The following is a 25407-nucleotide window of genomic DNA, read 5'->3' on the forward strand; positions in this document are numbered from 1 at the left end:
TGATGGATAGTCTTAACAGATGCCAGCCACGATACCGAGCGATTTGGTCAATGATTGTTTTGTACTTTTGTCTATGCCTTTACATCTTCTTCTGTCTTGCAATGATGAATGATTTGTAGTGCCAAGACGTAAACTTTCTGTGTCGTTTGTCCTGTGTGAAAAAATACATCCTCTAGCCAAAACAATAAAGCCTGCAGTTGGATCAAAACACGGAAGAAGTGAATGATGACAAAATGCGCAACAAAAAAAAAGAAGAAGAAATCATTTATGTTGTATTTTCTTGCAATGGAGTGATGAAACAGGCCCAGTCACCGATTCTCTTTTGAATAACCTCATTTCCTGGTTTTCCCACCACCTCCCAGCATGCCTTTAGAAGTCATTGTGAGGTGACCCTCAACATTTAAGCATGTAAGTGCTCTCGACTGCACAACAAACCCTCTGATTTCTGCATTAATGTGTAGCAGCAGGTCATTGTAGTGTTTGACTTCGTTTGAGTCTGTACCTTTGTGTCATGGCCATCTTGTTTGACCGCTGGAGCAGTAAGTTCAGATGATAAAACGGTGCATTTACTTCTTTCATTTCTGTTGCTGACCTGGTGCTGAATAAATACATTTAAAAGGTGCTACCACTGTGGACTGTGGTCCACTTTTTAGCTTTCTGATAGCATAGCCTTCCGGGTGACTGCGAGGACCTGCGCCCCACAAACTTGCAGTCTCAAAATGTTTAAGAGCTAGCACCTCAAATCCACACAGTTTACAGCAGAACTCAACTCTCAATGGTGCCATTTTGATTTTCCAACCTGCACAAAAAAAAAACACAGAGATTCTCTGTTCATACTATGTTTAATATACTGGTTTCAGCATACAGTATGTTTTAGTTTTACTATGATTCTGTCTGCACTAGAATTTCTTTCTTTCTTTTCTCTGAGAGAATTAAATTAGCTGATGATAAAATGCATCTTTTTGGCAAACGCACAGGAGCACAAATGTACTTCTGCTTCTGGAATTTGGGTAAAAAAAAAAGATATATATATATATACATATATATATATATATAAAACGTGATTGCTGTGGTGTAAATTCCTGTCATCTATATGTCCTTAATCTGTGTGTATCTATTTTTGTTGTTATTGTAGAATTCGCTGTAATATTTTGTTTAAAAATGGATTTAATATTCCAATGAAACGACTATGGTTGTCATATTAATTGCTGCTGATTTTTGAAATTGTTATCAAAGGTGTTGGGAAATATTGCTTTGTTTATATTCAAACAATTTCTAGATTGTGTTAGCTTGTTGGTGTATTTCACAAATCTATCAGGATAATCCCTAGACTATATGATTTATCCGGGGTGTTCCAAAAGTTGGCACAATGGCAGTAGGCAAATTGGCTACAATCTGTAGCATATATATGAAATTGTACTCATACAACCTATGTTGTGACTGAGAACATATAAGGAATGATTTCTTTTGTCGTTGTTAAATATACAATGTAAGTAAATTGTTTCATGGAATCCCCGTTCTTTAAAAAAAGCAAAACGGATGTCCTATTTTTGGGAACAATATGAGTATTACTAATAACATATGGTGCTACGGTTCTTTTTGTATGTTTTTGTTTTTAGATGAAAAGAGAAATATGCTGAAAATGTAATGTTAAGCCTTACTGTAGATTCATATATCAGACTGTTCATCCCAGAAGAGAAAAATAAATATAGTATTTGAAAGTGCAATATATATATCAGTGCTGTATTCTCATGCACATTTCACATTTCAACAAATGAAAGGCACGCAGTTGCAGTATATGGCCTGCAAAGGTGTATGATGCAAGCCTATAGTGAATATGTTCTAATATAATGCATTTACAGTAATAATTGTAGCTTGTGACGACTTCATTTAGCTAATCAAAGGCCTGCACACTCACACTCATTTACTTTGATTATACTTCTGCAGATTTATGGAGTGGAGTTATGCTGGGGATTACTGTATGTGATGACACAAAGCTGATGCACTAATAAAAATGATTAAGGAGAGTGAAGAAACTGAGACACATGACACATCAACATGAGAAAAGGCTAATCAGGCACATAAGTGAAAACACCTGCGTGGTTTGACTTTTAACAGGTGCACTAGATCAAATCATTTGGGCATTGCTTATATTTAACTTACAGGGCTGTTCTAGGGTCAGCAGATGATGGGGTTGGGTGTGGGGGGAGGGAGGTGGTCATCCTTTGACGTGCACATTTTGCAATATGACTCACTTTAAAATATACCATAGATAGAGGGTTACAAACATCTTTATATACTGTACAGAAAAACAAATGACGCCCCACAAACTAAAAGACAAGGTTACTGAATAAGAAATCCTGATTCAATACATGTAGTTTATCGATTAATCCTTAACATTTAAATTAAGAAGTCCTCTAATGAAGACCCTGAATACTTAATAAAAATAGACTGGTGCTATACCCACCTGCTTTGTGTAAATAGAGACAGATGCATGATTAAAAAGTGTCTTGTCAGGGCAACAAACACATTTCGACTTATCTTAGCAGGAAAGCACATTTAATAACAGCTGCATTTCATTTAGTTATAGTTCAAGAGGTAAGTGGCTCACTGGGACACTTACTCAGAAAAGAATCACCTATGCTTTTTTTGATGTTTTAAGTAAAATGTCAACTGTAAAAAAAAAAATACATATAATTATATATAAATACATATAATATATATATATATATATATATATATATATATATATATATATATATATATATATATATATATATACATATATATATATATATATATATATATATATATATATACATGTATATATATATATATATATATATATGTATATATATACATATATATATATATATATATATGTATATATATGTATATGTGTTTATAAAGTTATTAAGTGATAAACAAAAAATGAGATTTGGGGTTTTCCTGACGAGAACTGAGGCAACATTTCAAATTCTTCAAAAAAGTATAAGTTGCCATAAAGTTAGTCTCTTATGCATAAGTCAACCCTTGTCTGCATTTATAGCTAAACTTATTTAGTCTGAAGTGAGCCTCTGTCATTCAATGCCCGTAAAGTGACACTAAACTAGGCCTTAACCGCTTCGTCAAACAGCCTCTGGGGCGTTATCACTGTATAAACAGTGGCAGCTGTTTTGGTTTGTGCAAAGCAAAGCATGCTGGACCACAGTTTAACGCCCAAAATGGCGGCACGATTGAAAAGTTTTGCCTGTTTTCTCCGAGTTTGTCTTCTTTACAGACTATTTGTTTAGTTGTGTTAGCGGCCCTGAAGCATACCGTTTTCACAGTGGTGGCCCGTCGGGATTTGATCTAATGATTATCCAATAAGGGAACAAATGATGATGGCGTTTTGCTATCCGCTCAAATTCCGGCATCACTTTACCAATGCTAGGCTAAGCTACTCTGGGCTAACAAGCTAACTACTTTCAGATGAGTGGTGGTAAAAAGCTTCGGTAGCTCGCGTTAGTTATGTCTTGTCTCACCTGGATCTCCACGCTGGATATGAGGAAGAGGGTATTACCATAGAAATGGAGGATGAAGTGAAAAAGATGAAAAAGGTAAGTCGAGCAATTGACACAAGCTGACGTTACTTTTCACTGCAAGTTGACAAGCTAGCAAGCTAACTTTCCAGCAAGTCAGACCCCGGTTAGCTTAGCGGTTAGCTGGCTAAGTTAAGTAAATATCAGCGACCAGGGGGCTCAGCAGTCACGTTAACACACTGACATATTTACCTTTGCATTAGACTGGAAACCTGTGTAATTTACATAATAGATACTAAAGAAAGGTAACGCTAAGTTAAGTAAGGCGCAACAGATTGTACCCAAAGTATCGAGAAAAACGTTGTACGTTACGATACAACGTTACGTTACTGTCTCGGCTCAGGATTACCATGAGCTTCAGGATGATTTATTGTTTAAAGTTAGTTTATTATCAACTTCAACACTATATTCGCCTTGTTCGTTTTGTAGTACCAGTGTGTTCAGTTGTGGTGTTCTCAAGGAAAGCGTCAGCCATCGTTGTATTAGTTTGTCTTCGTGGTTTGACTGTGGTAGGATTTTGTCACGAGGGATCCGTGCTCAACATCAGCTGTCAAAGGCAGAGGTTATCAGCGTCAATCATGCTGAAGAGAATCAGCACTCCTTGGTTGTACCAACCGTCCTTCTTTCTCTCTCTCACACACACACACACACACACACACACACACACACACACACACACACACACACACACACACACACACACACACACACACACACACACACTGCCTAATGATCCCGTTTGATAACAAGACAGATCTGTATGTTCAGACACATAGCTGACATTCCTTTAATCTTATGTGTCTTGGAACAGACACAAGGGACATTGTTCTTCTGTTCTTCTGGTCGACACAGGAGGAAGCTGAAGGGCAGGACGTGACACGGACAAGCTCTCACAACCTGAGCAGTGAAGTGTCTTTAGGTTCAACAATCGTCATTGTGCCGCTCATTCCATCGTTTGTTTCTTCTCATGACAAAAGGCACTAATGTTGCTTCCCATCTAATTCCACCTCCTCTTCGATGTGGACGGAAATGAAGTGATATCCTAGTGTGAAGAGGGTTTGTTGTGGCAAGGAAATGTTTTTGTCAGCAATGTTTACTCACCCAATCTCTGCTCATAGTTTGATCAGGCACACACTTAAAACTTCCACTACGTAATACCGTATTACTAATGATCAGTGGTCTGCTTGTGGCCACTAAATAGAAGGAAATACATTTAATCACTTGTCTAGCAGAGTTGTAGCTTTCTTAAATAGTGGAAAAAAACTTATTTTTAGCCTTTGTTTTCAGCTTTATGAAACCGGCTATAGGTTTAGCACCTACTGTTCATCTTTACTTTCAGGCATCATTGTCACCGATGCATAATGCTCTGGTATGTGCCACTTGGTGGTGATAATGAGCAGCATTTGATGTGTTTTTGATAACATATTATGTTATTACACAGGTTGAAGTGAAAGCTCAGGCCTCGTCATATAATATGATATTGTTACTTTCACTGTTCTTAATGATTTTGTATCGACATCTGTAAAGTCTGTAGGCTGTCAAAGGTGTCTGGAGAACTTATTCTGAAGTGTAAGAAAGTCTGAAAATCCACCTTCCCTTGTTGTCAGCCTGTCCATCACAACACAAAGAAGACACACAACATCCTCACTTAGTCACTTTGTAAACAGACTTTCACCAAAAAAGGCACTTGTTCCTCTCGAGGGAATTCGCTCTGGTCTCACATTTCACAAGGATGAGCCATAAAATGTTAATGCGCTTGTCTTCACGAGCTACGCGCTGTTAAATAATGCACTGGTCGTAGGTCGTGCTGTTCTATGGAGTCTGTGATCAAATGTCAGGAACCAAAATATGGTTACAGTGAAGGAGTCAAATACACCTTCCTGTGTCTGAGGTTTAGTGGCGATGTGTATGTAGACCTTCAGCTGCAGAGCCGAGTCCTGGTTGATTGACGCAAGGCAGCAATCGTCCCATCACAATAAGATGTGAAGATCTGGAGCAGAAGTGATTTATCACTCACCACACACATACACGCCCTCTTTGCATGTCGTCAACAGCTGTGGAGCAGTTTTCAAAACGACACGAGATGTCACGGTTTTTGTGAGCGGCTTCAATATTCAAAGCACGAAGGCGCGTGTCATCACAGGAAGTTGTGGCGAGTCCCTTTCCTGTTCTTGTGCCCCAAGTACAAGAGACATAGAAACTTCCCTTCCTCTGTGAAGGGAGTCACTCCCCTCACTGCGTCTGTGTGTCTGTCACAAGTGGGCAGCTGTCACACTGTGTGTGTGTGTGTGTGTGTGTGTGTAAGCGGAGGCAACAGGTGACTAGCCGGAGCGTAGCGGCATCAGTGGCCACGCAGGCGGCGACTCTAGCGAGAGGGTTCATGGAGAACGAGGTAGGCTTTTTGAAAAGAGGCTTTGAGCTAGAAGCATGACGCCGTGGACACAGTCGATCAAGGCGTTAGTTAAGCACACTTAACTGAGCTAGTGTTGACATTTTACCGGCTGATACAAGCGGTAAAGTATTATATATTTGATGAGGTTTTAATGTGTATTTAGGGACATTTTTAAGAAAAGACAAGATTTTTCTCTCTCGATTCGAATGTTACAATGTGATTATACGTCATGTTGTAAACTTGGCTTCCACTGCAAGTCCCATCCAGTATTGCAAAATGCTGTCTCGATGTGCTCATTCTATTGTTGACATTTGAGCAACACATATTGGGTGACACGGAGGGCTGTGCATCTGCTGTGTCTTACTCCTGCAGGGTCAGCAGAAATTACAAGTACAAGTGCAACTACATCATATGTTTTCAATGGATAAGACTAGTCCTGTAAATATGTGTAATATACTATTGCATAGAAACGGATAACGCGTTTGAAATGTTATGTACGCACAATTTTGTGATGTCTCTCAACTCCGCTGTCTTTGTCTTTATTCGCCAGCCTGGTATCGTGTCTCCGTTCAAGCGAGTCTTCCTGAAAGGAGAGAAGGGGCGAGACAAGAAGGCCCAGGAGAAGGCCACCGAGCGCAGGGCACTCCACACCTTCTCACTCTCTCAGCCCGACCACCGCATTGACCCCGACATCCTGCTTAACGACTATATTGAGAAGGAAGTCAAAGTGAGTGTGACTAGCAGAGATACACAAAGTCCCGACCCATACATAAAACCACTCTAAAGTAAAACATTGTGTTCTGTGTTGTCCAGTACTTGGGACAGCTGACATCAATTCCAGGATACTTGAACCCATCGAGTCGCACTGAAGTGTTGCAGCTCATTGACAATGCACGGGTAAGTTTCTTTGACATGGTCCATCAGTAGGATGCCCTCTTTTTAAGATCTCATTAATTATATTGAATTAAATTCCTTAAATATACATCTAAGTTCTCTTTCATGCAAAGAGAGACTACATGTGATAAAAGCTTTAATGCTTCTGCTTATTCGTGGTGAACTGGAGTAATAAAGTTGTCAGATATTCTATTTTCTGTCATAACGGGTAGCATTACCCACAATGCATGCCTCTGTGTTTCTCAGAAGTCCCATCAGTTGGCAGGCCAGCTGACGTCAGAGCAGGATGCAGTGGTGAGCTTGTCGGCGTACAACATAAAGCTCGTGTGGCGCGATGGAGAAGACATCATCCTGAGAGTGCCCATCCACGATATCGCTGCCGTCTCCTACATAAGGGACGACTCGCTGCACCTTGTGGTCATCAAAACGGGTACAAAAACAAACATTTAAAGGTTCCGGTTAGTGTTGACATGTTAAAATGAAAGTGTAAATGTGTTTAGTTGAGTGATTTTATTTGACTTTGTGCCATTTTTTAGCCCAGGAGTCGGGAGGTTCTCCTTGTCCCAGCTCGTGTCCCGACCTCAACAAGTCTCAGACCCTGAGCTCCTTATCGGAGAGCGGAGCTGTGCTCGTGGAAGTCTGCTGTTTGCTTGTGCTGGCGGTCGATAACAAGGTAACAAGAGTTTCTTTCTCAAGTTCGGTTAGGTTTCCCAGGTGGAACAAAGCCTTTTGATCCAAGGTGCACACCAAATTATCTTACTGAGATATCCTTAATGAGTTAAGGTGTTGTCTCGTAGCCACCTGCTGTGCTGTTTCTCAAAGGTTCCCTCTGGAGCGTTTCTTTCGGGGAAGAAGACGACTGCCAGCTCGTAACACTGACTGTAAACATGACTTTTATTTGTTGTCTCTTAGGCAGCAGCGGAGGAGCTGTGTCTTCTGCTCAGCCAGGTCTTTCAGATCGTTTACACAGAATCGACCATCGACTTCTTGGACAGAGCCATTTTTGATGGAGCAACTACACCTACCAGACACCTTTCTCTTTACAGTGGTAAAGCAAATACAGACTGGCTCTCTCGAGGAAACACAAACTTATGTTTTCTTTACTCTGTGGCGTTTTACCCTCTTCTCAAGCTACTGAATTCTCAGAACTTAGGTCAGATATGAACCCTTAAATAGTACCTTTTTTGATTCTTTTTTTTCTTCAGATGATTCTTCAAGCAAAGTGGATGTTAAGGAGGCCTTTGAAGAAGAAGCCGGCACATTGTAAGTCCACAGCTGAAGAGCCATACCTCGATGATTCTATAATTGGGCACGGTGATCCAGAAAGATTTTTGACACACTTGTGAAAGTGTTTTACTTCTGCTCGTCACTTACGAAGGATGCGTTCTTCTCTCAGTCCGTTTCAGGCCTCTATGGAGGCAGAAGGAAACTCTCCGTCGGCATCGACCCCAGCGTCCCCTCAGACGAAGACCGCGAGCGAAGGAGAGCTCAGCACCACGGCTGCCGAGCTGCTGCAGGACTACATGACCACAGTATGATTTCTTCGTCACTTTTGAGTATTTTCTTTCTAAGCTGTATTCTCGTTTTGACTTTCAATATCTTTTTCTTCCCTTTCTAGCTGCGGACAAAACTATCATCGCAGGAGATCCAGCAGTTTGCCACCTTGCTTCACGAATACCGCAACGGGGCCTCCATTCACGAGTTCTGCATTAACCTGCGACAACTCTACGGGGACAGCAGGAAGTTCCTTCTGCTTGGTACGCCCACTGTGTTTCCGTTTTAAGTTAAGAAACAATGGTCTTGTCTCCTACGTGTAAATATGGGCTTGATGCCTTGACCATTGATGCGTTATAATGTGCCCCCCCCCCCCGCAGGCCTGCGTCCCTTCATACCAGAGAAGGACAACCAGCACTTTGAGAACTTCCTCGAGACCATCGGCGTGAAGGACGGCCGCGGCATCATCACGGACAGCTTCGGCCGTTACCGGCGCACCGCCAGCTCCGCCTCCGATTCCACCACCAACGGCAACGGAGCGGCGGGAGGAAGCGCCGCCTCGGACGAGGGCCAGGAGGCCTCCGAGGGGGACGAATGGGACCGCATGATCACCGACATCAGCAATGACATCGAAGCTCTCGGCTGCAGTATGGACCAGGAGGGAGCGACGCCCTGACGCGATGAATGAAGGGAGGGGGAGGACTCTTAATGGCAGCCACTCCTCGAATGAACAGTAGGCATGAGCTGAGCAGATCAGATGAAGGGGATCCTTAGCACTGGCCTAAGATTTTGGTTAATTGTATTTTCCTCTAATTATCAAGAGGACGTTCCATTTTTCCCTACGCACTCAAGGAAAACCTCAACCTATTACCACAAACACATGAAGTCAACAAATGCACTTATGCAGATCTGTTATAGGTGACAAGCAGTCAGTTGGCTAGTTTTCACAGCTTCTGATATCTTTTTTTATATATATATATATTTCTTTGATTTTTGTACTCATTTATTGGCAGTATCTGCCACGGCTGTCAGCAATGTAGCGATTATCTCTTGAATACCCTCAGAGGCTCTGGAGGATCCACCAGAGTCCATGTTTTAGAAGGTTCAGACTGAAGCTGTACATGTTTGTGTTATCGTTATACTATAGGTCACTCGGCTTCATCCACCAGGAGAACTTTGCTTATTTTCGTTTATTTCACATTCTGTTGAGTGTGTAACATTTAGCTATATTTAGTTTTTCCTATAAGATTTGTGTACCACTTTGTTTTACACTATCCTTTGTTTACTCATATATATATATATATATATATATATATATATATATATATATATATATATATATATATATATATATATATATATATATATGTATATGTATATATGTTTGCCTTATTCAAACTGACCAAGGAAATGCTGTAAAAACAAAAATTCTCTTTCAGTTGAAGCGACTGAATGGGGACTGTATTTCACAAAGCCATTTAGGCTGATGTAAGGACATCTTGTGACATTACATGGATCTGTCATTGTGCCTTTACACTGCAGTACTGCTGCCAACTGTCTGTCAACCACAGACGGGTTATTATGAACTGTAACTACAGTTGTTGAGCAAATCGTGGTTATTAAATAACAGCTACTTTACAATCTGTTTTTGTTGATCGTCATCCTTCACACCCGTCTGCTGCGTCATGAGCAGTTTTAAATGAGACTGGCCTCCTCGTCGGATTTGACTTTGGTACAGCGAAACTGTCACTTCACAAGGGGTGAAAGTTTAATCTGGTTATTATCCTCTCTGGCTGATCATTTGCTTGGATGCACTTAAGCTGCTGTGGAACTTCAGTCTGAGTTACATCAAAGCAATCATGCCAGATGTTGCCCCTCAAAGTTTGGGGATTAGTTTTGTAAGGCTTGAGTGACGAGAAATTGGCAGGACAGTTTGAGTCGAGCACATTCCAGACTTTCACAGATCTACCGTTGTGAGTTTCCTCAGGAAGTTTTAAAAAGTACACGACTTGGATGGGGGGTTCGTCACGCGTTTATTGTGAGACTGGAGCAGAGGTGCTGTATAGGAGCGCATGCACAGACAGGAACACTACACCTGGGGTTCAAATGGCCACTTTGGCTTGAGACACCGTCTGCCTCGAACAAAAGGATGAGATCATCACGAAGCCGATGATCTCACCGAGAAAAGACAGATTCTTTCTCGTGACACGAGCGTACTGTTTGTGGTTAATTCGCGGCGATTGTTTTGGAGCAGAAGGAGAGCAAATGATTGTTTTTGACATGGTCTCGCTGTAATTGGACCCTGTCTGCTTTCTCACAGCGCTTGGTGAACTCCTAATTGGCCTCCTGTAAATTCTCCTCTTAATCCAGTTTTAAGAACAGGATGACTCCTCTCGGTGCCTCGTTTGCAACATGTAATTATTAAATAGATCAGTCGGTCTAATTAAGGCATTAAAAGATCCCATGCTGCTTTATAAAGATGTTTCCAATTATCTTTATGACTTCAGCCCCTGTAGTGCCTCCCATCACGTTGCATGGTCGTGAGTCATGAAGAAGAGTCAGAGAGGCGTTCATTTACTTGTTTCACCGAGAAGATCATGATTGTCACGAATGAAAACTTGACATTTTAGCCATAAAAGCCATCTTCTGAGAAACACCCGGGCATGCATTGTGGGTAATGCTACCTGTTGTGATGGAAATTTGAATATCTGACTACTTTAATATTCCAGTTCACCACCAATAAGCATCAAATGTAGAAGTGTGACTACACTGGATGGGCAAAATGGTTGTTTAAGACGGTGATCGACACACAAATTCGACAACTAGCTGTAAATATCTGCCCCAAATTGGCCAATTTTAAACAAATTCAAAAAAATATATAGATTCAAATATATACAAAAAAGGCAACCCTTGATTCACATTCAAGGCCCACTAGCCAAAATCTCACACAGAGTACGAAGCCTAAGCCAAAATGAAAAGGAAACTGCGAGCAAGGAGCTTTCCCCAAATTAATATCAAACAGAAAGCTCTGGTCTACCTGCTATTTTTAGCTTAAGGACATGTTTAATACGTGTCCACGAGCTGGTCCAAGTGTTCCTCTGACCTTTTTATAAATCTTTCTTCCAACAGCCGACACAGTCTGAATCAGTGTCTCGACACTCCGGGGGTTTAATTGTGTGGTCAAACTTAAGCCTCTGCAAAAATGTCTTTTTTTCTCCAACAAAAACAGTCTGATTCAGCTCTTATTTCCACATGTGCTGGTCTCAAAATGTCTCGTCCTCGCAGCAAATCTTGGCTGTGATGGAATGCACCGAGACACTCCTACACAAAGGCTCGGCGTGAAAGACGCCGTCTGGGATTCTCGCCATGTCTCACCCTGCGGTTCACCTTGGTGAGGCTGCTGCCAGTCAATCACGGCCGTGTCTGCAGCTCAGTCGTGGTGAGAACCGCATCTCTCAGTTATATTCCTGGAACAGGATGACGGCTACATTCCCAGTTGTGAACATCAGGAAAACGGCTCTTGGCAGACAAAAGGTAGCAATAGACTGCATCATTCTTTAAGATACATTGTTTTTGCCCAAATCATCCTAAACCAAACTTTTTGCATCAGGACGCCGGCCTCTGATACAGTTTGTGGTATTCATGCTTCAGCAGCAGAGATGGCGTCTGATTTGTACGCCTGTCAAGTCATTTTGTCATGCAAATGAGATGGTTTATGCATGAAATTATGAAAACGGCAGACTCCAGGGACAGCTGTTATGCAGAACTGGCACGAGCACAAGGCACTTTTTGTTTTGAATTTTCTCTGGAACAAACTTTCTTGGATTTAAAAAAATGTTTTCACAATGTTTATTTCATTTTAATTCGGTAGCTTAAAGCCTTCTGATAGAATAGAAAAATAGAAGTGAACCCATCTTGGTCCATTTGGTAGCCTTTCCGTCAAAAGGTGGAAAGCTGGAGCTCATGCATGAAAATCTCCACTTCAGGCCCCCCAGATGGAGGGACGCAGGGTTACACCGACTGTCACATGCGAAAAACCGCATGACCCCCATGCTCATGTCTTCACCCCCCCCCCCCCCCCCCCCTCCCCAACCTGTGGGAGCCCCGGTCATCCCCAAATGTTTACACAAGGTCTAATGCAGCGTGCACAGATGATGGCTATTTGCAGAACAAAGGAATTGGGAACAATGACAGAATGAGAAAAATGAGAGGCTCGTGAAGAAATGGTGTGCGATACCCAATTTGTTCCATTTTCCAAAGCTTATAGGAATAATTTGACATTTTGGGTAATCACATCCACAACCTCATCTTCTTAATTGCACATGATTCATCTGCTGGCTCCTCCCATGGTTCAGTGATCCCTTTATTACAGTGTTCTGACAAGAGACTTACCACAAAGAAACATAGGTGAGATTCTTGTTCTGCCAATTAAAGGTTGAAAAAGTAAAGCATACAAGATCTTCAATTGATTTATTTTTATTTCCAGTACATTTGTGTAATCATACTAGCACTAACAAAGGCCCATTTAAGGTATTATGTTACCAAACCAGCTATAAGGTTTGTTCCAGTCTATTATGGGCTCAGTAACACAAGAGCAAGTTGACATACTAGTTTCCTTGCCAGGTGGCATTGTGGCTCACTGTTCATGGGACACTGCTGAGACAAAGGCTTGACAACAGTATTGTGTTGGTAAAAAAGAAATCAAGCTTATTATATAAAGTTGGAGCAGTCTGAGCAGTGTAGACAGTATTAACCTTGTAATTTCAGTGGTTGTTATTAGAGGCAATCAACTTTATCGGTACCACTGTTGTGGAAAACAAATTGGATGCTGAGGCAGTGAGTTTAAAGCTGTGGTTTTGTTCTGATTGTATTAAATTTGGGCCACAAGGAGGGGCATCTCAAACCCTGAAACGCTTTTTCTTGTTGCATGGTCTGTGCATTGGGACTACACTTCACTGAACTTTCATATGCTCACATTTCAAATGCAAACCCCCACAAAGAAAATGAGTAAGGAGAGGTTGCCTCCAATGTTGGATCCCATCATAACAGAAAGCTCATAACATAATCCACATAGTCGTGTCATTTGGTACGACCAGAGGTCGAGATAATTTCATGTTTAGCCATGAACTAAACCATGTTTTTATTTCAGACAAACAATGCCATCTCAAATAGCCACTTCCTGGCTGGAACTCAACAATTAGGGCTTTAAAAAGGGCAGAGCTCCGGCCAAGAGCTAAATACATCTTTTACTTTTAAGGAGCAGACTTCAGCAAATTACTGGAAACCATTGTGAGGTCACCAACAAGTCCATTTTGACAATAGCTACAAAGAACGACTCATTTTAATCCTATGCTACAAAAAAAAATGTTTGCTAAATTGATACAGATACTCGCTAACTCAAATATGCACTGGGTGTAGTATAGTGTACAATTTGTATCAATATTAAGGCTTCTTTTGAAAAGCACAAAACGTTTAGTTTAAAAAAAGAATGTCCACACTGAAAACATCGTACAGAGAGAATACCACAGAAGCCACGAAAGCTCCAGCAAACAACCAAAGTATATGGAAATATACTATATAGGGTAACTGGTGACAGTATAACTGATAAGGGTTAAAAAAGTGGACAGGAATAAGCTTGAGATGCTTCACCGTAGTTTAAAAACGTCAAGTATTCTGTTTCAAGTCATGATGGCCTAAAGGTCTAAAATCTGCTGTGGTTTTCAGACAGAGGTTTCTGTATATAGCTGCCAAAGCCATGTATAGTCTAGAGGAAAACACACAGTATATAATATGTACCTACGTTCTAAATAATACACATTACCTAAATCGCTCTCTTTGATTATAGGGACTGCAAAAACAGACATTACATCTAGGTTCATCCTCTCAACATTGTGGTCAAGAGGATTTCACCACAATCTCACAAATGGAGAGGACTGCCATGTTGCACTGGAGCAAGGATAGTATTAGACGGGCTGCTTTGTTTTTCTGCCTGAATGCCATGACTGCCACTAGCAGAGCGAGAAACGTCGGGAGTTAATGTTCATCTTGGTGACGCCGATGAGTCTCAGCGGGGCCGAGAGGCCGAGGCCCGGCGTGACCGGGCATTCACACAGCAGGTCGGACAGCTCGTCCCGCTCCTCGAGGCCAAAGGTGGCGTCGTTGAGCATCCGGCGATGCAGGTGGCACGTCTGCTCGATCTTCAGCTTGTTGATGTCGTTGCGGAGCCGCATGAGCTGCCTCGCCAGCTGCTGGTCCTGCAAGCGCATGTCAGTCTGACGGAGAGAGAGAGAGAGACGGAAAAAAACTCAAACAAATTGCTGATTAATTCATGACTTAATCCACTGAATTTTTATGTTCATAATATAATGTTTCAGTCAAGTCAAAATACCAAAAAATTACATTTAAGACATGAACTTGACGGAAAAACTCCAAACACGAGGTGTGTGGCTTTACAGGAGGGTGGTAATTAGCCTTCGGACAGAGCCAGGCTAGCTGTTACCCCTTGCTACCAGGCTTTATGCTAAGCTAAGCTAATTGTTTCCTGGCTGTAGCTGAATATTGACTGCACAGACATGAGAATGGGATTGAGCTTCTCACCTAACTAACCTTCCGCAAGAACGTGAATAAGCGTACTTCCCAAAATGTCCGACTATTGCATACGTGTGATTCCAACAACAACGTACACGTAGTTCACATGATCTAGAGTCACTGGAGGGCCATGCATTCAGTCCTTATTGTGTAGCAAAATCTAAAAAGAAAACTCACAGTGGGACATCCACAAACAAGTTTCTCTTCATAAGCTCTCTCAATTGTATCGCCATCGTGTCCTCCTGTCTTTGTGCAAACATCTCTGCAGAGATCATAATCCTCTCTCTCTCTCGTCCACTGTGTTTGTGCAAAACGTTCGTGGCCACATACTGTGCGAGTAGGATTCTGCCTCTGACTGTGCCTCTTCGCGTGCTCGGTCCAAGCCTATGAACCGCAGAGTAATTGAGCGGAGTAAAAATGATTACACTTGCAGAAACTGTGAGTAACAAATGTCGGATGCCATTGCCTGAGTCCCAATCAATCTCACTCACTAATGTGAATGGGATCCTTCTGCCCACTAATTGGACATTGTGCCCGTTGTTGGATTCTAATTAGCTAAGTAGCAGGAAGTTATTTCCTTTTCTGGCCTTTAACTGCAAAATTATAACGCTCTTCAAATTAAAAATGTGAATGAAAATGTGTATTTGAATCTCAAGTACTAAGTTAAGTACCTAAACAAGATCTTTGAATCAGGGCCATCAACTAGCTGCAAATACTAAACCGAATAAAAAATGTTTGAGGTGCCAAACTTATAGCAAACTGCTCCATATTTCAAAGAAAGATGATACATTTGTACAAATAATTTAAGCAATGTCTCACCAGTTCTCTCCTCAGCCAACTGAGAGCTTCATCAATGTTCTCAAATCCTTTCAGAACACCTGACTTGCACTGAATCACATCAGACTTCACGACAGTCTCTGTGGGGCTGACTACGTTCCCCTCAGGCTCCACTTGGATCGGGAATTTTCCACTTCTTGATTCTCCGAAGCTTTCCGCCTCAAGGCGGGCTTTCCACTCCAGGTAGGAAGGCCTCCTGGTTTCCAGCCTTAGTTTCTCTGTCAACGCCTTCAAGTTCATGAGATGGTCGTCTGTAGGCAAATCCACGTCTCCCCCACATTCTGCTCCCGCCGGGACTATATTCTTCTCCACAATAACCTGAGGAGCCGAGGGAGTATCCATCACTAATCTGCGAAACAAAAAAAAGCTGTTTCAAAATAAAAATAGATAAAGATATCTGATTTTCATTGGTGGCCTCTTTCGTTGTGACCAATGACCATTGTTGTAGGTTTTACCTTCTTTGTCAGGAAAGTCAATCTTTAGAAGTTCCTTGTTTCTGCTTTGGGGCTATGAAGGCCGAGCATCTTTAGATCTGCAGAGGAGAGAAGAAGCACGCTGTGAAACATTTGCTAACTCCACCACTAACCACATCCAACCGACAAAGAGACACAACTATAACGTGACATTTGACATGCAAGACTGCACCTCAACTGTGGCAAGACAGGCTCCATTATATGACTGGCTAGACTATATATCTCAAGACAGATTGATGAGTGTTCTACCTTCTGAAAAGCGATTTGGCTTCTAACATTTCAAATAATTCTCAGCACACTGCGGGAACATCCAGGATTTTTGTTTGACAGGAACAAATTGTTTCCCTAGCAACGACACAGGCACTGGATATGAATCAGCCATTTAACACCTCCTATCCTCAGGGCTTATTGCCTTCAACAACCTGTGACAGACAACTGGCATACGGCACAGCGGCTGACAGTCTTGCTCTTTTCCAGAAACCCTTTTATTGACAGCTATAAACCTATGCAACAAATACATGTTCCAAAAAATACAGATCCTGAACATTATGAGCATATTTAAGTATACTATATAGGCTTTATTTAGGCACAGCAGTGCTTTTGACTGAATGCTAACATCAACATGCTAACAATGACAATGCTAAACATGGTCACCATCTTAGTTCATTTTGTTAGCATGCTAACATTTGCCATTTAGCACTGAAAACAAAAGTACAGCTGAGGCTGATGGGAAACATTAATAGTTATGCAGGTATTTGTCCATAAACCAAAGTTGTTATTTTAAGATACAGAACCAGAAATCTAAATTTCACACTTTATCTAAATTTATTTCGATATTTGACGGCAGTCCATCCAATAGTTGTTAACATATTTTAGTCTGGACCAAAGTGGTGGACCTCCAGACTAACACCGCCATCCATAAAGGCCATCCACCGTCGCAAAAAAATATATATATAACATAATATTTTTAAAGGAACCTGGATTTTTATCATGCTATACATCCACACACAATTACATCTATAGCTACACCACAACATATGACAAATATCTCAGTATCTTTTTATCTGAAAAGTTTAGAAACACTGGAGTGATTCTGGAGGCCCACAGGAAAGACTAACTCAGGAAATAAAGCCACAAACGAAATCTTAAATGTAGCAAACACACACTCATAACAGTGGCAGCAAAAGCAGACTTTCTGCCCAGTGTCCTCCTTTCGACAAAGTCTCCAAGCACTCAGTAAGTGGTTAGTGCTCAGTTATTCCATAATGGGCACAGCAGACCAGCAGTGAAGTCATTGCCCTTGTATCTAATGATAGGCTTGTAAAATAGACCTCCGACTGTGAGGAGTAGCTGCTATAATGTATGAAAGCCCGGTAATAGATATTCTCCTTATTCTGGAATCTGTATGTGTCTCTGGAGACCACAATGTTATAGGAGCCCAATAGAGGAGGAGGTAAATAAACCCATGCCACATGCATTTTTAAGAGTTTGTTAGGACCCTGTATGTACAGAAAGGAATTGATTCAAATTGTGAAAAGAAACTGCCGAGCCAAGAGGTTTATAATGAGGGGGGAAATGTGTGTGTAAGCATATTAGCTTATATAATGAGCTGTGATCACAATTATAAAGACATAAAGGGTTTAGAAAACCCCCCAAACCAGCCTCTTGTTGGCATGCTTGATTATTTAAGAGGCACTTTTGGGGAACACAGACACTTTTGAATAGTCCAGCTGAAAAATATTTGGCTTAAGTAAGCCAAAATATACATCCTGAATATCAAAAAGAGTCTTGTGCATATACAAACAAGGACAAATCTTGGTGGAAAAAAACATTTATCGCCATTATCCAAATGTCTCAACTGGCAACCAACCCACCCAGCATTACCCATACATTCCTCTGGTTTTGAGGCGGCAGAATATGATGGCTCAGCAACATGCAGTTGCAGCGTTTCCACACCAATAAAATGTATTTTGTGGTGTTGTTATGGGATGCCAAAACCTGGTCAGGCTGAAGAACTTCAGGAGTCTGGCTCTCTTATCGGGCACATGTCTGCTTAACAAAGGGCAGAGTAACTAATCAGGCTTTAGTGTGCATCTCCATATAAAGGTGTTAACTTTACAGTACATGAGAATGTGAGCATTATCCATATGATCAACAGGATTACAGCAGGTGACTCAAAGTGAATTTAAATAAAAAAGTACATTTTGAGAGGTTAAGAAACTTTTCTTTTTGCCATTAATACAATCACAATAACCTAAAGTTAAACAGCTCGTATTATTATAATGGAATGGCATTTTTTTCCCTCCTTAATAGATTTTTAAGGACAAATAAACATCAACATTGACTACAGTATGTAACAAAACTGCTTTCTCTAGAGTCCTGACTTTAACATTCACTAAGCCCATCAAGTAGTGATGTCGGAATATAAAGTTGTGGTCAACTTGACTAATTATTCTCATTTTGTTCATGCAAGTCAGGTTTTTTCCCAGTAAAAGGCAACATGTAGCAACTTGTCATTGTTTGCCTCATTATATAGCCATGCATCATTTTTCTGTAAACAAATTATACAATGATATGGCTACAGTATTATACCAAGTAATTTACTCGTCCGCAGTATTTTCATGCAGTAGTCACTCATTTTAACCTCGTTTCGCTTTTCTGACACCGTGCTGCAGGGTGAGACACCACCGGCATCCTCTTAAAATACGGTAATTCTAACTGCGTGTGGCTCATTTACCTTGTAAGAATCCTCCTGCTGCGGTCCTACTTGCCGTTTAAGCAGCGACATCAGCGAAGACCATCTCGAGCCCTCTCTCTCTCTCTCTCTCTCTCTCTCTCTCTCTCATCCCTAGCAGCTCCACGGTCCACTTGTTTTTGAGCAGAGAGCTGCCGGAGGGAGGGGCGGGAGGGTTGCGTCAGGTTCTGGTGTCTTGGAGACGTCCCAGGAATCCCTATCAGACTTCCCGCCGCATTAACACTGTAATGTGTTCTTTTCTGTGTTCTGTAATGTGTTCTTTTCTGTGTTCTGCGTTTCGTGTTCCGTTCCGCAAGTGCGTCACAGTTCTGATAACAGGACAACAGCTTCACTCATACTTTCATTTATTTTAATTCAATGAAATACAACAAATACCGTTTTTGTAACAATGCAATTAGTACAAAATGTGAAAAAAGTCGATACATAAATACAGACCGATTAACATCAAAGTTGTCATCTGTTACATGTAAGTTACTAAAACACATGTTGCCTGAATAAATACAAAGAGCTCTTCAAAAACGTGTCAAAATGTAGCCTACATGTGTGATATTATTCCTTTCTATTAAGTACCAGCTTATACCAATGCAGTGTGTGCACCACATTAAGAGTTGTAATGTATGTCTATAAGAACTTAAATAAATAAAGAGCATTTCTTCTGTCCACATCAGTATAGCTCATCTCTTCTACAGCTACAGGTGATTTGTATTAGTGCTGATTGCTTGCAGGAGCATAGCGCTGCCATCACTTAAGCAATATCAGGGCAGGGGACGAGGGCCCCCGACTGCAAAAATATCTATATTTACTGTTTTACAATAGCTTCAAGTCAAGTAAATCAAATAGAAACTTTTTTCTCTCTCTTAAAACACAATATTCAATTGATTGATTTAATATGACACACAACTACACTAACTGTCATTGAGCTTCTATTAATTATCAATCATTTGATTATAGGAAATTAAAAATGTTCTATGGGGTCAATGACATCTTTCTTTTAATGAGAGTTTATCAGTATTAATATAAAATTGGTAGAATTGTAAAAAATAGCATTTCATATAATGATATATAGTCAGACATCGAGGAGGCAGTCTAAACGTGATTGTCATATTGCTTATTGGTAAACTCTTATGGCATGGACTCTAACATAACTCAATGACTGCACAATCACTCAAATGTGTCCAAATAAAGATACACAGGGAAATGTAGGATGCCACACCAAAAAAAAACAATAACAGCAACCCAGAACTATTACTATAGAATATGGCAAAGCGCTAAAATGTGAAACGCAAAGAAAGTGATTTGCAGCCAAAGTCGGTGTCATTGTGACTGTACTGCCTGTGTTTTGGTTTGTGTTTGTTTACAGAATAATTATTCTAGCTGTTGGGATTCTGTATGCTGTAAACCAGTAAAAGCCATCATCTCCACAGTAAGTACAAGTGCAACTAGCATTAAAATAGAACAAAGTACTAACTATATTAGCAATTTCAGCAACATTGTGACAGCTATCTGTCTACACACGTGCACCTGAATGCTTGAAGATCACTTCAAATCACACATCTTGTACATGACATTATAAACAAGTTAAATCACTTCTATGGTGTTTTATAAACTTAATTTACTTCTCTGCTTGGTTCTGTTGATAGTGTTGACATTTGTATTGGGAAATCAAAATGTTCAGACTTTAATTTACTGACCCTGTTCATCACTCAATCTCTTTTATTTCATAAAGTAAGTTCCTCTATGTCATCATCGAATGAGGCGATGGCGCGAATTGTAGGCCTGCTCTCTGCGACGTGCAGGGTGTTCAGGGAGGATGCTGGAGGAGTGGGAGACCCCGAGTTGAAGCTGAGCAGTCCTTCCCGTCTTGATCGCACTCCATTGGTAGTCGGAGGACTGTTGAGCACCTCCATTTTATTGGAGGTGCTCCCACTGTCACCCGCGGGTGTTGCCGGGGCACCGAATAGCTGCTGCATGAGGCTGGACTTCCTCTCCTTCCCCGCTCCCCTTTCCGTCTCCTTCTCTGTCTCTGTCTCCACCCCTCTGAGACTAAACACACCTATTGCTTCTAATGCAGAGTCCCTGTCCTCTTTGGGCGGAGGCGGTGGGAAGCCGGAGGAGCCGCGAGAGGCTGAATGTCCGAAAGAAGGCGCGTAGCTGCCGAATGCCAAGTCGTCCCCGGAGATTTGGGGCCGCGGCGCTCTCTTCCCCGTCCCTGTTGTGGCAGCTCCACCATGCGCCCCTGATCTTCTCCTTCCGCCTTCCCCGCGCATACTACCCGACTCCTCTGACTCTGCGAGGTTAAAAATGGAAGAGGTGTGGTTCCTCTGCTCAGGAAGACGAGGAGAAGAATGGTTACTGGGAGCCTTATTGAACTCAGAGGGACTAGACTCAGCAAACATGGTGTCCTGGCCTCCGTGTTCCTGGCGGTCTATTTCACGCATCTTAGCCAGCAGCTGTTCTTTTTTGCGACGTGCTTCTTCTGCTGCTTGCTGATTGGACAGAGTCCCCTGGTTCCACCTCTCCACCTCTTCCTGGACATGGCCGCGCTTCCTGTTGTCCTCTTCCTCCTGGTTCAACAGGGAACTTCCTGTCGTCGTCGTCCTCCTACTGTCGTCTTGCTCTTTTCTTTTCTCCCCGCCTGTGGACATAAAACAAATCCATTAGAGCATTACTGCTTTCTCGTACTTGTTGTACACACACTGTTGAATGATCTTACCATCTCCTGGTGTCTTTGCCTTCTCATCGAGCACATTGAGCTCCTGGTGGAGTTGCCGCTTCTCTTCTTTCTCCTGCTCTTTCTTCACCATCTCCTTCCGCTTGTCCCCTTCTCTTTCTCCGTCTCTCCTCTTCTGCTGTTGCAACTTTTGATGTCTGTCTTCAGTCTCTGCCCGTCTGTCTCCTCTGTCGAACTCCTGCGGACGTAAATTGATAAGGGAGAGACATAAGAGGGGAATGACGGACAAATAACAGCGACAGGGGAAGAAGAGCGGACGTTTGGGGTGAAGTGGAGTGGAGTGACTCTACCTTGAGAGATATGTATTCATCAGGTGCCTGTTCACTGCACTCATTGGCATCAGTGATGGCGGGGGGAGGTGTAGGGAAATCCGGACTAGACGTTCTATCTTTGGTGTGAACGGCCTTGGTGCTGCTCCTGCTCGGGACTATGTGTGGGGGGAAAAAGGCAGATTGTATATTAGATTTCATTTTTGCTATCCCAATTTTTGTCCTCCAATAAACCGACAGTCAGGCCTTACTTTTCCGCTTTGCGCCACTGTCGACATCTTTTCTCAGCGCAGGCTTCATCATGCGATTGGCATAAATGTTCTTAGCATCTAGTTCTCTCTCCTTCTCCTGATAAGAAAAGGACACAACAAAGTGAACATTTCACACAATGCTGCTTTTCATACACAGTCATAAAGACAATTTGTCTCAGTTGGTATTCTGAGGTATATTTTTGTTATACATGTGACCTTGAGTTTATTGTTCAGTCGTTCCAGCTCCTCCTGCAGAGTCCTGATCTCCTCCTGGGCACTGATTGTCTTCTTCCTCTCTGCAGCCAGCTGCCTCTGGTAACTGCTGTTGCTCAGCTCCATGCTACGCTCCAGCTCCTTCAAACACACACACACACACACACACACACACACACACACACACACACACACACACACACACACACGTAAACAAATACACTTTCCAGCTACCGCGTGACAAAAAGGAACAAAATGATCTTGAGATAAAAAGTCCAAAGATACAGATTTTGCCGTAAATGTTTTATTTAATATATGCAAGTGATTGTTTATCTAGCTTTATAATAAATAAATGTACCTTAATCTTGTGTTCTGCCTCTTGGGCCCGTGTCTTCTCCTCATCTAGCCTGCGGCTCAGCTCGTCTCTGGCTCCTAGATCTCGCTGGTCGACCAGCTTCTTCAGCCGCGCGATCATCGCCTGACTCCTTTGCAGCTGCTCCTCGCTGTCCTTCATCCGGCGCTCGGCTGCCCGCTCCCGCTCCTGAGAGCGCCGGAGCCGCTCGCGCAGCACGTGGGTCTCGTTGGTGTGGCGCGACAGTAGCTGGGATATCTCGCTTTCTGTGTCGTCATAGCGCTGCAGGGCTTTCTCTTGACGCACCTGAAGCTGCAGCATGCAAAAGAGACAATATTACATTTGTTTAGGATTATGTGATTGTTTTTTCTGCAAAGATGTGTGTTGATGTCTGTCTATCAGTATTGGCCACGAAAATTGAATTAGGATTTTCTACCTTTCTTAGGCCTCATATATCGAACCCAAACTTAAAAAGGTGGATCTACCTGTCTGAGAACTCGATTTTCCTTCTGCAGCTCCTCGGTGCGCTGTTGCAGCTCAGCAAGGGAGTTACGCAATTCATTGATCTTTAGCAGGCGGGCTGAAAGCATCCTCTTGGTCACCAGGTCCAGGTCTTTCGGGGGCGTGGACTCCTTGCTTCGTGACCGCACTCCCCTGCGATGCTGCTGGGTCAGAGGCTGGCCACCTGGACGCTGTGGGCGCGACACACCCCGGCGCCCCACGCCACCTGCACGGTAGAGAAACACACATGTAGAACATATTAAAAACGGTAGAAGCTTAAGACAAAAATCTGTATCAAAATATGTGTGTGTTGTTAAGAGCTGTGGAACTTCAAGTTGTTGTGTAATTTGTGAGTTAAAGTTCAGGGTAAAAACAAAAATCTTCATGTCTCGTAAAAGAGGACTTTTTGTCCTGCAGAAAACCACCCTATAAAAAAGTCTGCCTCACACTGCCACCACCTGGACAGTAAATACAATGTCCTTGCTTTATATACCTGTCTTGTAGAAGGGGCTGTTGGAAATCCTCTTTGCCCGCACCCCTTTTTGAGGGGTAAGGGATGGAGTCCGGGACTGCGAGTATGGTGAGATCGAGCGGCCTGAAGGAGACTCGTTCTCATAGTCCTCAGAGTAAAACGACCCGGTGCTTCTCCGTCCCTCTCCATCTGATATCTGGTCCCGATCTGGATCCGAAGGCCAGGTTCTGGTTTTCGATCTGCTCTCAACACAGATGTCTTTTTCACCCTCACCCCGGATCTTGTCCCGGAAGATCTTTTTGTGCTTTTGGAAGGACGATGCTCGGGAATCTTTCTTTGTGCTCCGGAGTGACTGGCGACTTTGATCAACATCCCGGTTGTCTTCATACGGATCAGTTACGTTTTCAGATTCCATGATGTCCCTTTGAGAAGAAATGCTGTGTTGAATTCGAAGACAAAAAGTCAGAAAGAAATGTATCAAACTTACAGTAAAAGTCCCCTGATCTCAACATTTGTATTGTGCTACCAGATGAAAATACTCGGGGCCAACTGGTTTCTCTGAGGTTTTCCGTACCGTGTGTCTTGGTCACTAAGCGACAACACACATGAGGTGGAAATTTCCATGAGGCTGAATGATGTATGATATCACTACTCTACACCAGTGCTGCTACATACCAATTAGTAGCCTGCCCCCATCTGCCCTGGTGACTTATTAAACAGACAGTGTATTATTTCTGACTGCCATAAGATGCATGCGCACACACGTGGTCAAAGAACACAGAAAAAGAAGAGGGAAAAAAAAAGTGTTCAGATGTTCTCACCTAATATTTGAATTATGTAGTAGTGTTGCATGTTATATTCATGTTGTACACATACAGTATATATATTGCTCATGCATCTCATGCATTATTGTATAGTTTGCCATATACATATACTGTATCAAAAGTAGAATTCTTCTGATAATATTTTGTGAGTAACTGTATTTGTATTCGAATACGCCTGGATGTACAGTAGTATAAACAGAGTATATTTACACTCACCACATAGGTTACATCATCCCCATCACCTCTGTTGGCACCATCGTCCACATCTTCTGCTTTATCGTGTTTTACTGTCTCCTGATAACGCAATAAACGAGAAAACGTATGTAGTCAGGTCACAAGCTCTCAAATGAAAGAAATATACAATCAGAAGCGTGTTATCAAATACTTACTATAGCGATACTACTAGCGTCCCCCTCTCCGTGACTCTGACAGATTGGATTAAAGTAGACCGTCTGCTGTTGACAGTCGCATTGTCGTGCCTGCCACTTAAACGCTACAATGTGGCTAACTAGTAAGTTATGTGAGGCCAACCACACAGCTCAGTGGGCTCTATATTCACATGCAACGTTATCAAATAGACATGAATAAAAGAGACGAGTAGGTGAGGTTTCAAACAGCATGTCAGCGCACTGGCATTAGTTAAAGATAGCCCATAAAGGGTTGTAGAATACGACCTAATGGGGACTTGTTGACGATAGCTTATTATGCTAGCATAGCAACAAAACCAAACAAACTAGCTTCCCTCAACAGGTGGGATGGGTTTTAATGTTGCTGCTCTGT

General features: G+C 42.1%; 3 protein-coding genes across 4 annotated transcripts; 1 reads left to right on the top strand and 2 right to left on the bottom strand.

Annotated features, from left to right (window-relative positions):
• Window positions 1-3223: 3223 nt before the first annotated feature.
• ccm2 (CCM2 scaffold protein) lies at window positions 3224-9667 on the top strand. 2 transcript variants are annotated; one of them, XM_079180815.1, is made up of 10 exons: window positions 3224-3599; window positions 6524-6700; window positions 6787-6870; window positions 7114-7297; window positions 7404-7540; window positions 7780-7915; window positions 8073-8130; window positions 8264-8399; window positions 8486-8624; window positions 8742-9667. In XM_079180815.1, the coding sequence occupies exons 1-10, from the start codon at window positions 3570-3572 to the stop codon at window positions 9035-9037; spliced, it is 1377 nt and encodes a 458-aa protein (XP_079036941.1). In that variant the 5' UTR covers window positions 3224-3569; the 3' UTR covers window positions 9038-9667. The 2 variants fall into 2 exon arrangements, with proteins under 2 accessions (XP_079036941.1, XP_079036942.1); XM_079180816.1 differs by lacking the exon at window positions 3224-3599 and adding an exon at window positions 5853-5973.
• A 4702-nt stretch (window positions 9668-14369) lies between these two features.
• Window positions 14370-19077, bottom strand: fam167ab (family with sequence similarity 167 member Ab; the record flags this gene model as incomplete). Its single annotated transcript, XM_079179964.1, has 4 exons — window positions 18997-19077; window positions 16242-16318; window positions 15769-16135; window positions 14370-14633 (listed from the first exon to the last, which is right to left on the bottom strand). The coding sequence occupies exons 3-4, from the start codon at window positions 16126-16128 to the stop codon at window positions 14370-14372; spliced, it is 624 nt and encodes a 207-aa protein (XP_079036090.1). The 5' UTR covers window positions 16129-16135; window positions 16242-16318; window positions 18997-19077.
• Window positions 19078-19366: 289 nt separating this feature from the next.
• Window positions 19367-25150, bottom strand: lca5 (lebercilin LCA5). Its single transcript, XM_079180540.1, has 10 exons — window positions 25017-25150; window positions 24844-24921; window positions 23825-24240; window positions 23316-23557; window positions 22837-23142; window positions 22482-22619; window positions 22266-22362; window positions 22036-22172; window positions 21728-21923; window positions 19367-21649 (listed from the first exon to the last, which is right to left on the bottom strand). The coding sequence occupies exons 2-10, from the start codon at window positions 24846-24848 to the stop codon at window positions 20733-20735; spliced, it is 2454 nt and encodes an 817-aa protein (XP_079036666.1). The 5' UTR covers window positions 24849-24921; window positions 25017-25150; the 3' UTR covers window positions 19367-20732.
• Window positions 25151-25407: the final 257 nt, after the last annotated feature.

The sequence above is a fragment of the Pholis gunnellus genome, assembly GCF_910591455.1.
Source record: "Pholis gunnellus genome assembly, chromosome: 19".
NCBI classification, from domain to species: Eukaryota; Metazoa; Chordata; class Actinopteri; order Perciformes; family Pholidae; genus Pholis; species Pholis gunnellus.

What these genes read in the sequence shown, in the direction of transcription:
- ccm2 (XM_079180815.1), top strand. Translation starts at nt 3,570, where the DNA reads ATGGAGGATGAAGTGAAAAAGATGAAAAAG. An exon ending in ATATTGAGAAGGAAGTCAAA is followed by an intron (nt 6,701 to 6,786) that starts GTGAGTGTGACT and finishes TGTGTTGTCCAG; the next exon opens with TACTTGGGACAGCTGACATC. An exon ending in TGCTGGCGGTCGATAACAAG is followed by an intron (nt 7,541 to 7,779) that starts GTAACAAGAGTT and finishes GTTGTCTCTTAG; the next exon opens with GCAGCAGCGGAGGAGCTGTG.
- lca5 (XM_079180540.1), bottom strand. An exon ending in CAGTGGCGCAAAGCGGAAAA is followed by an intron (nt 22,173 to 22,265) that starts GTAAGGCCTGAC and finishes CCCCACACATAG; the next exon opens with TCCCGAGCAGGAGCAGCACC. An exon ending in ATGAATACATATCTCTCAAG is followed by an intron (nt 21,924 to 22,035) that starts GTAGAGTCACTC and finishes TTACGTCCGCAG; the next exon opens with GAGTTCGACAGAGGAGACAG.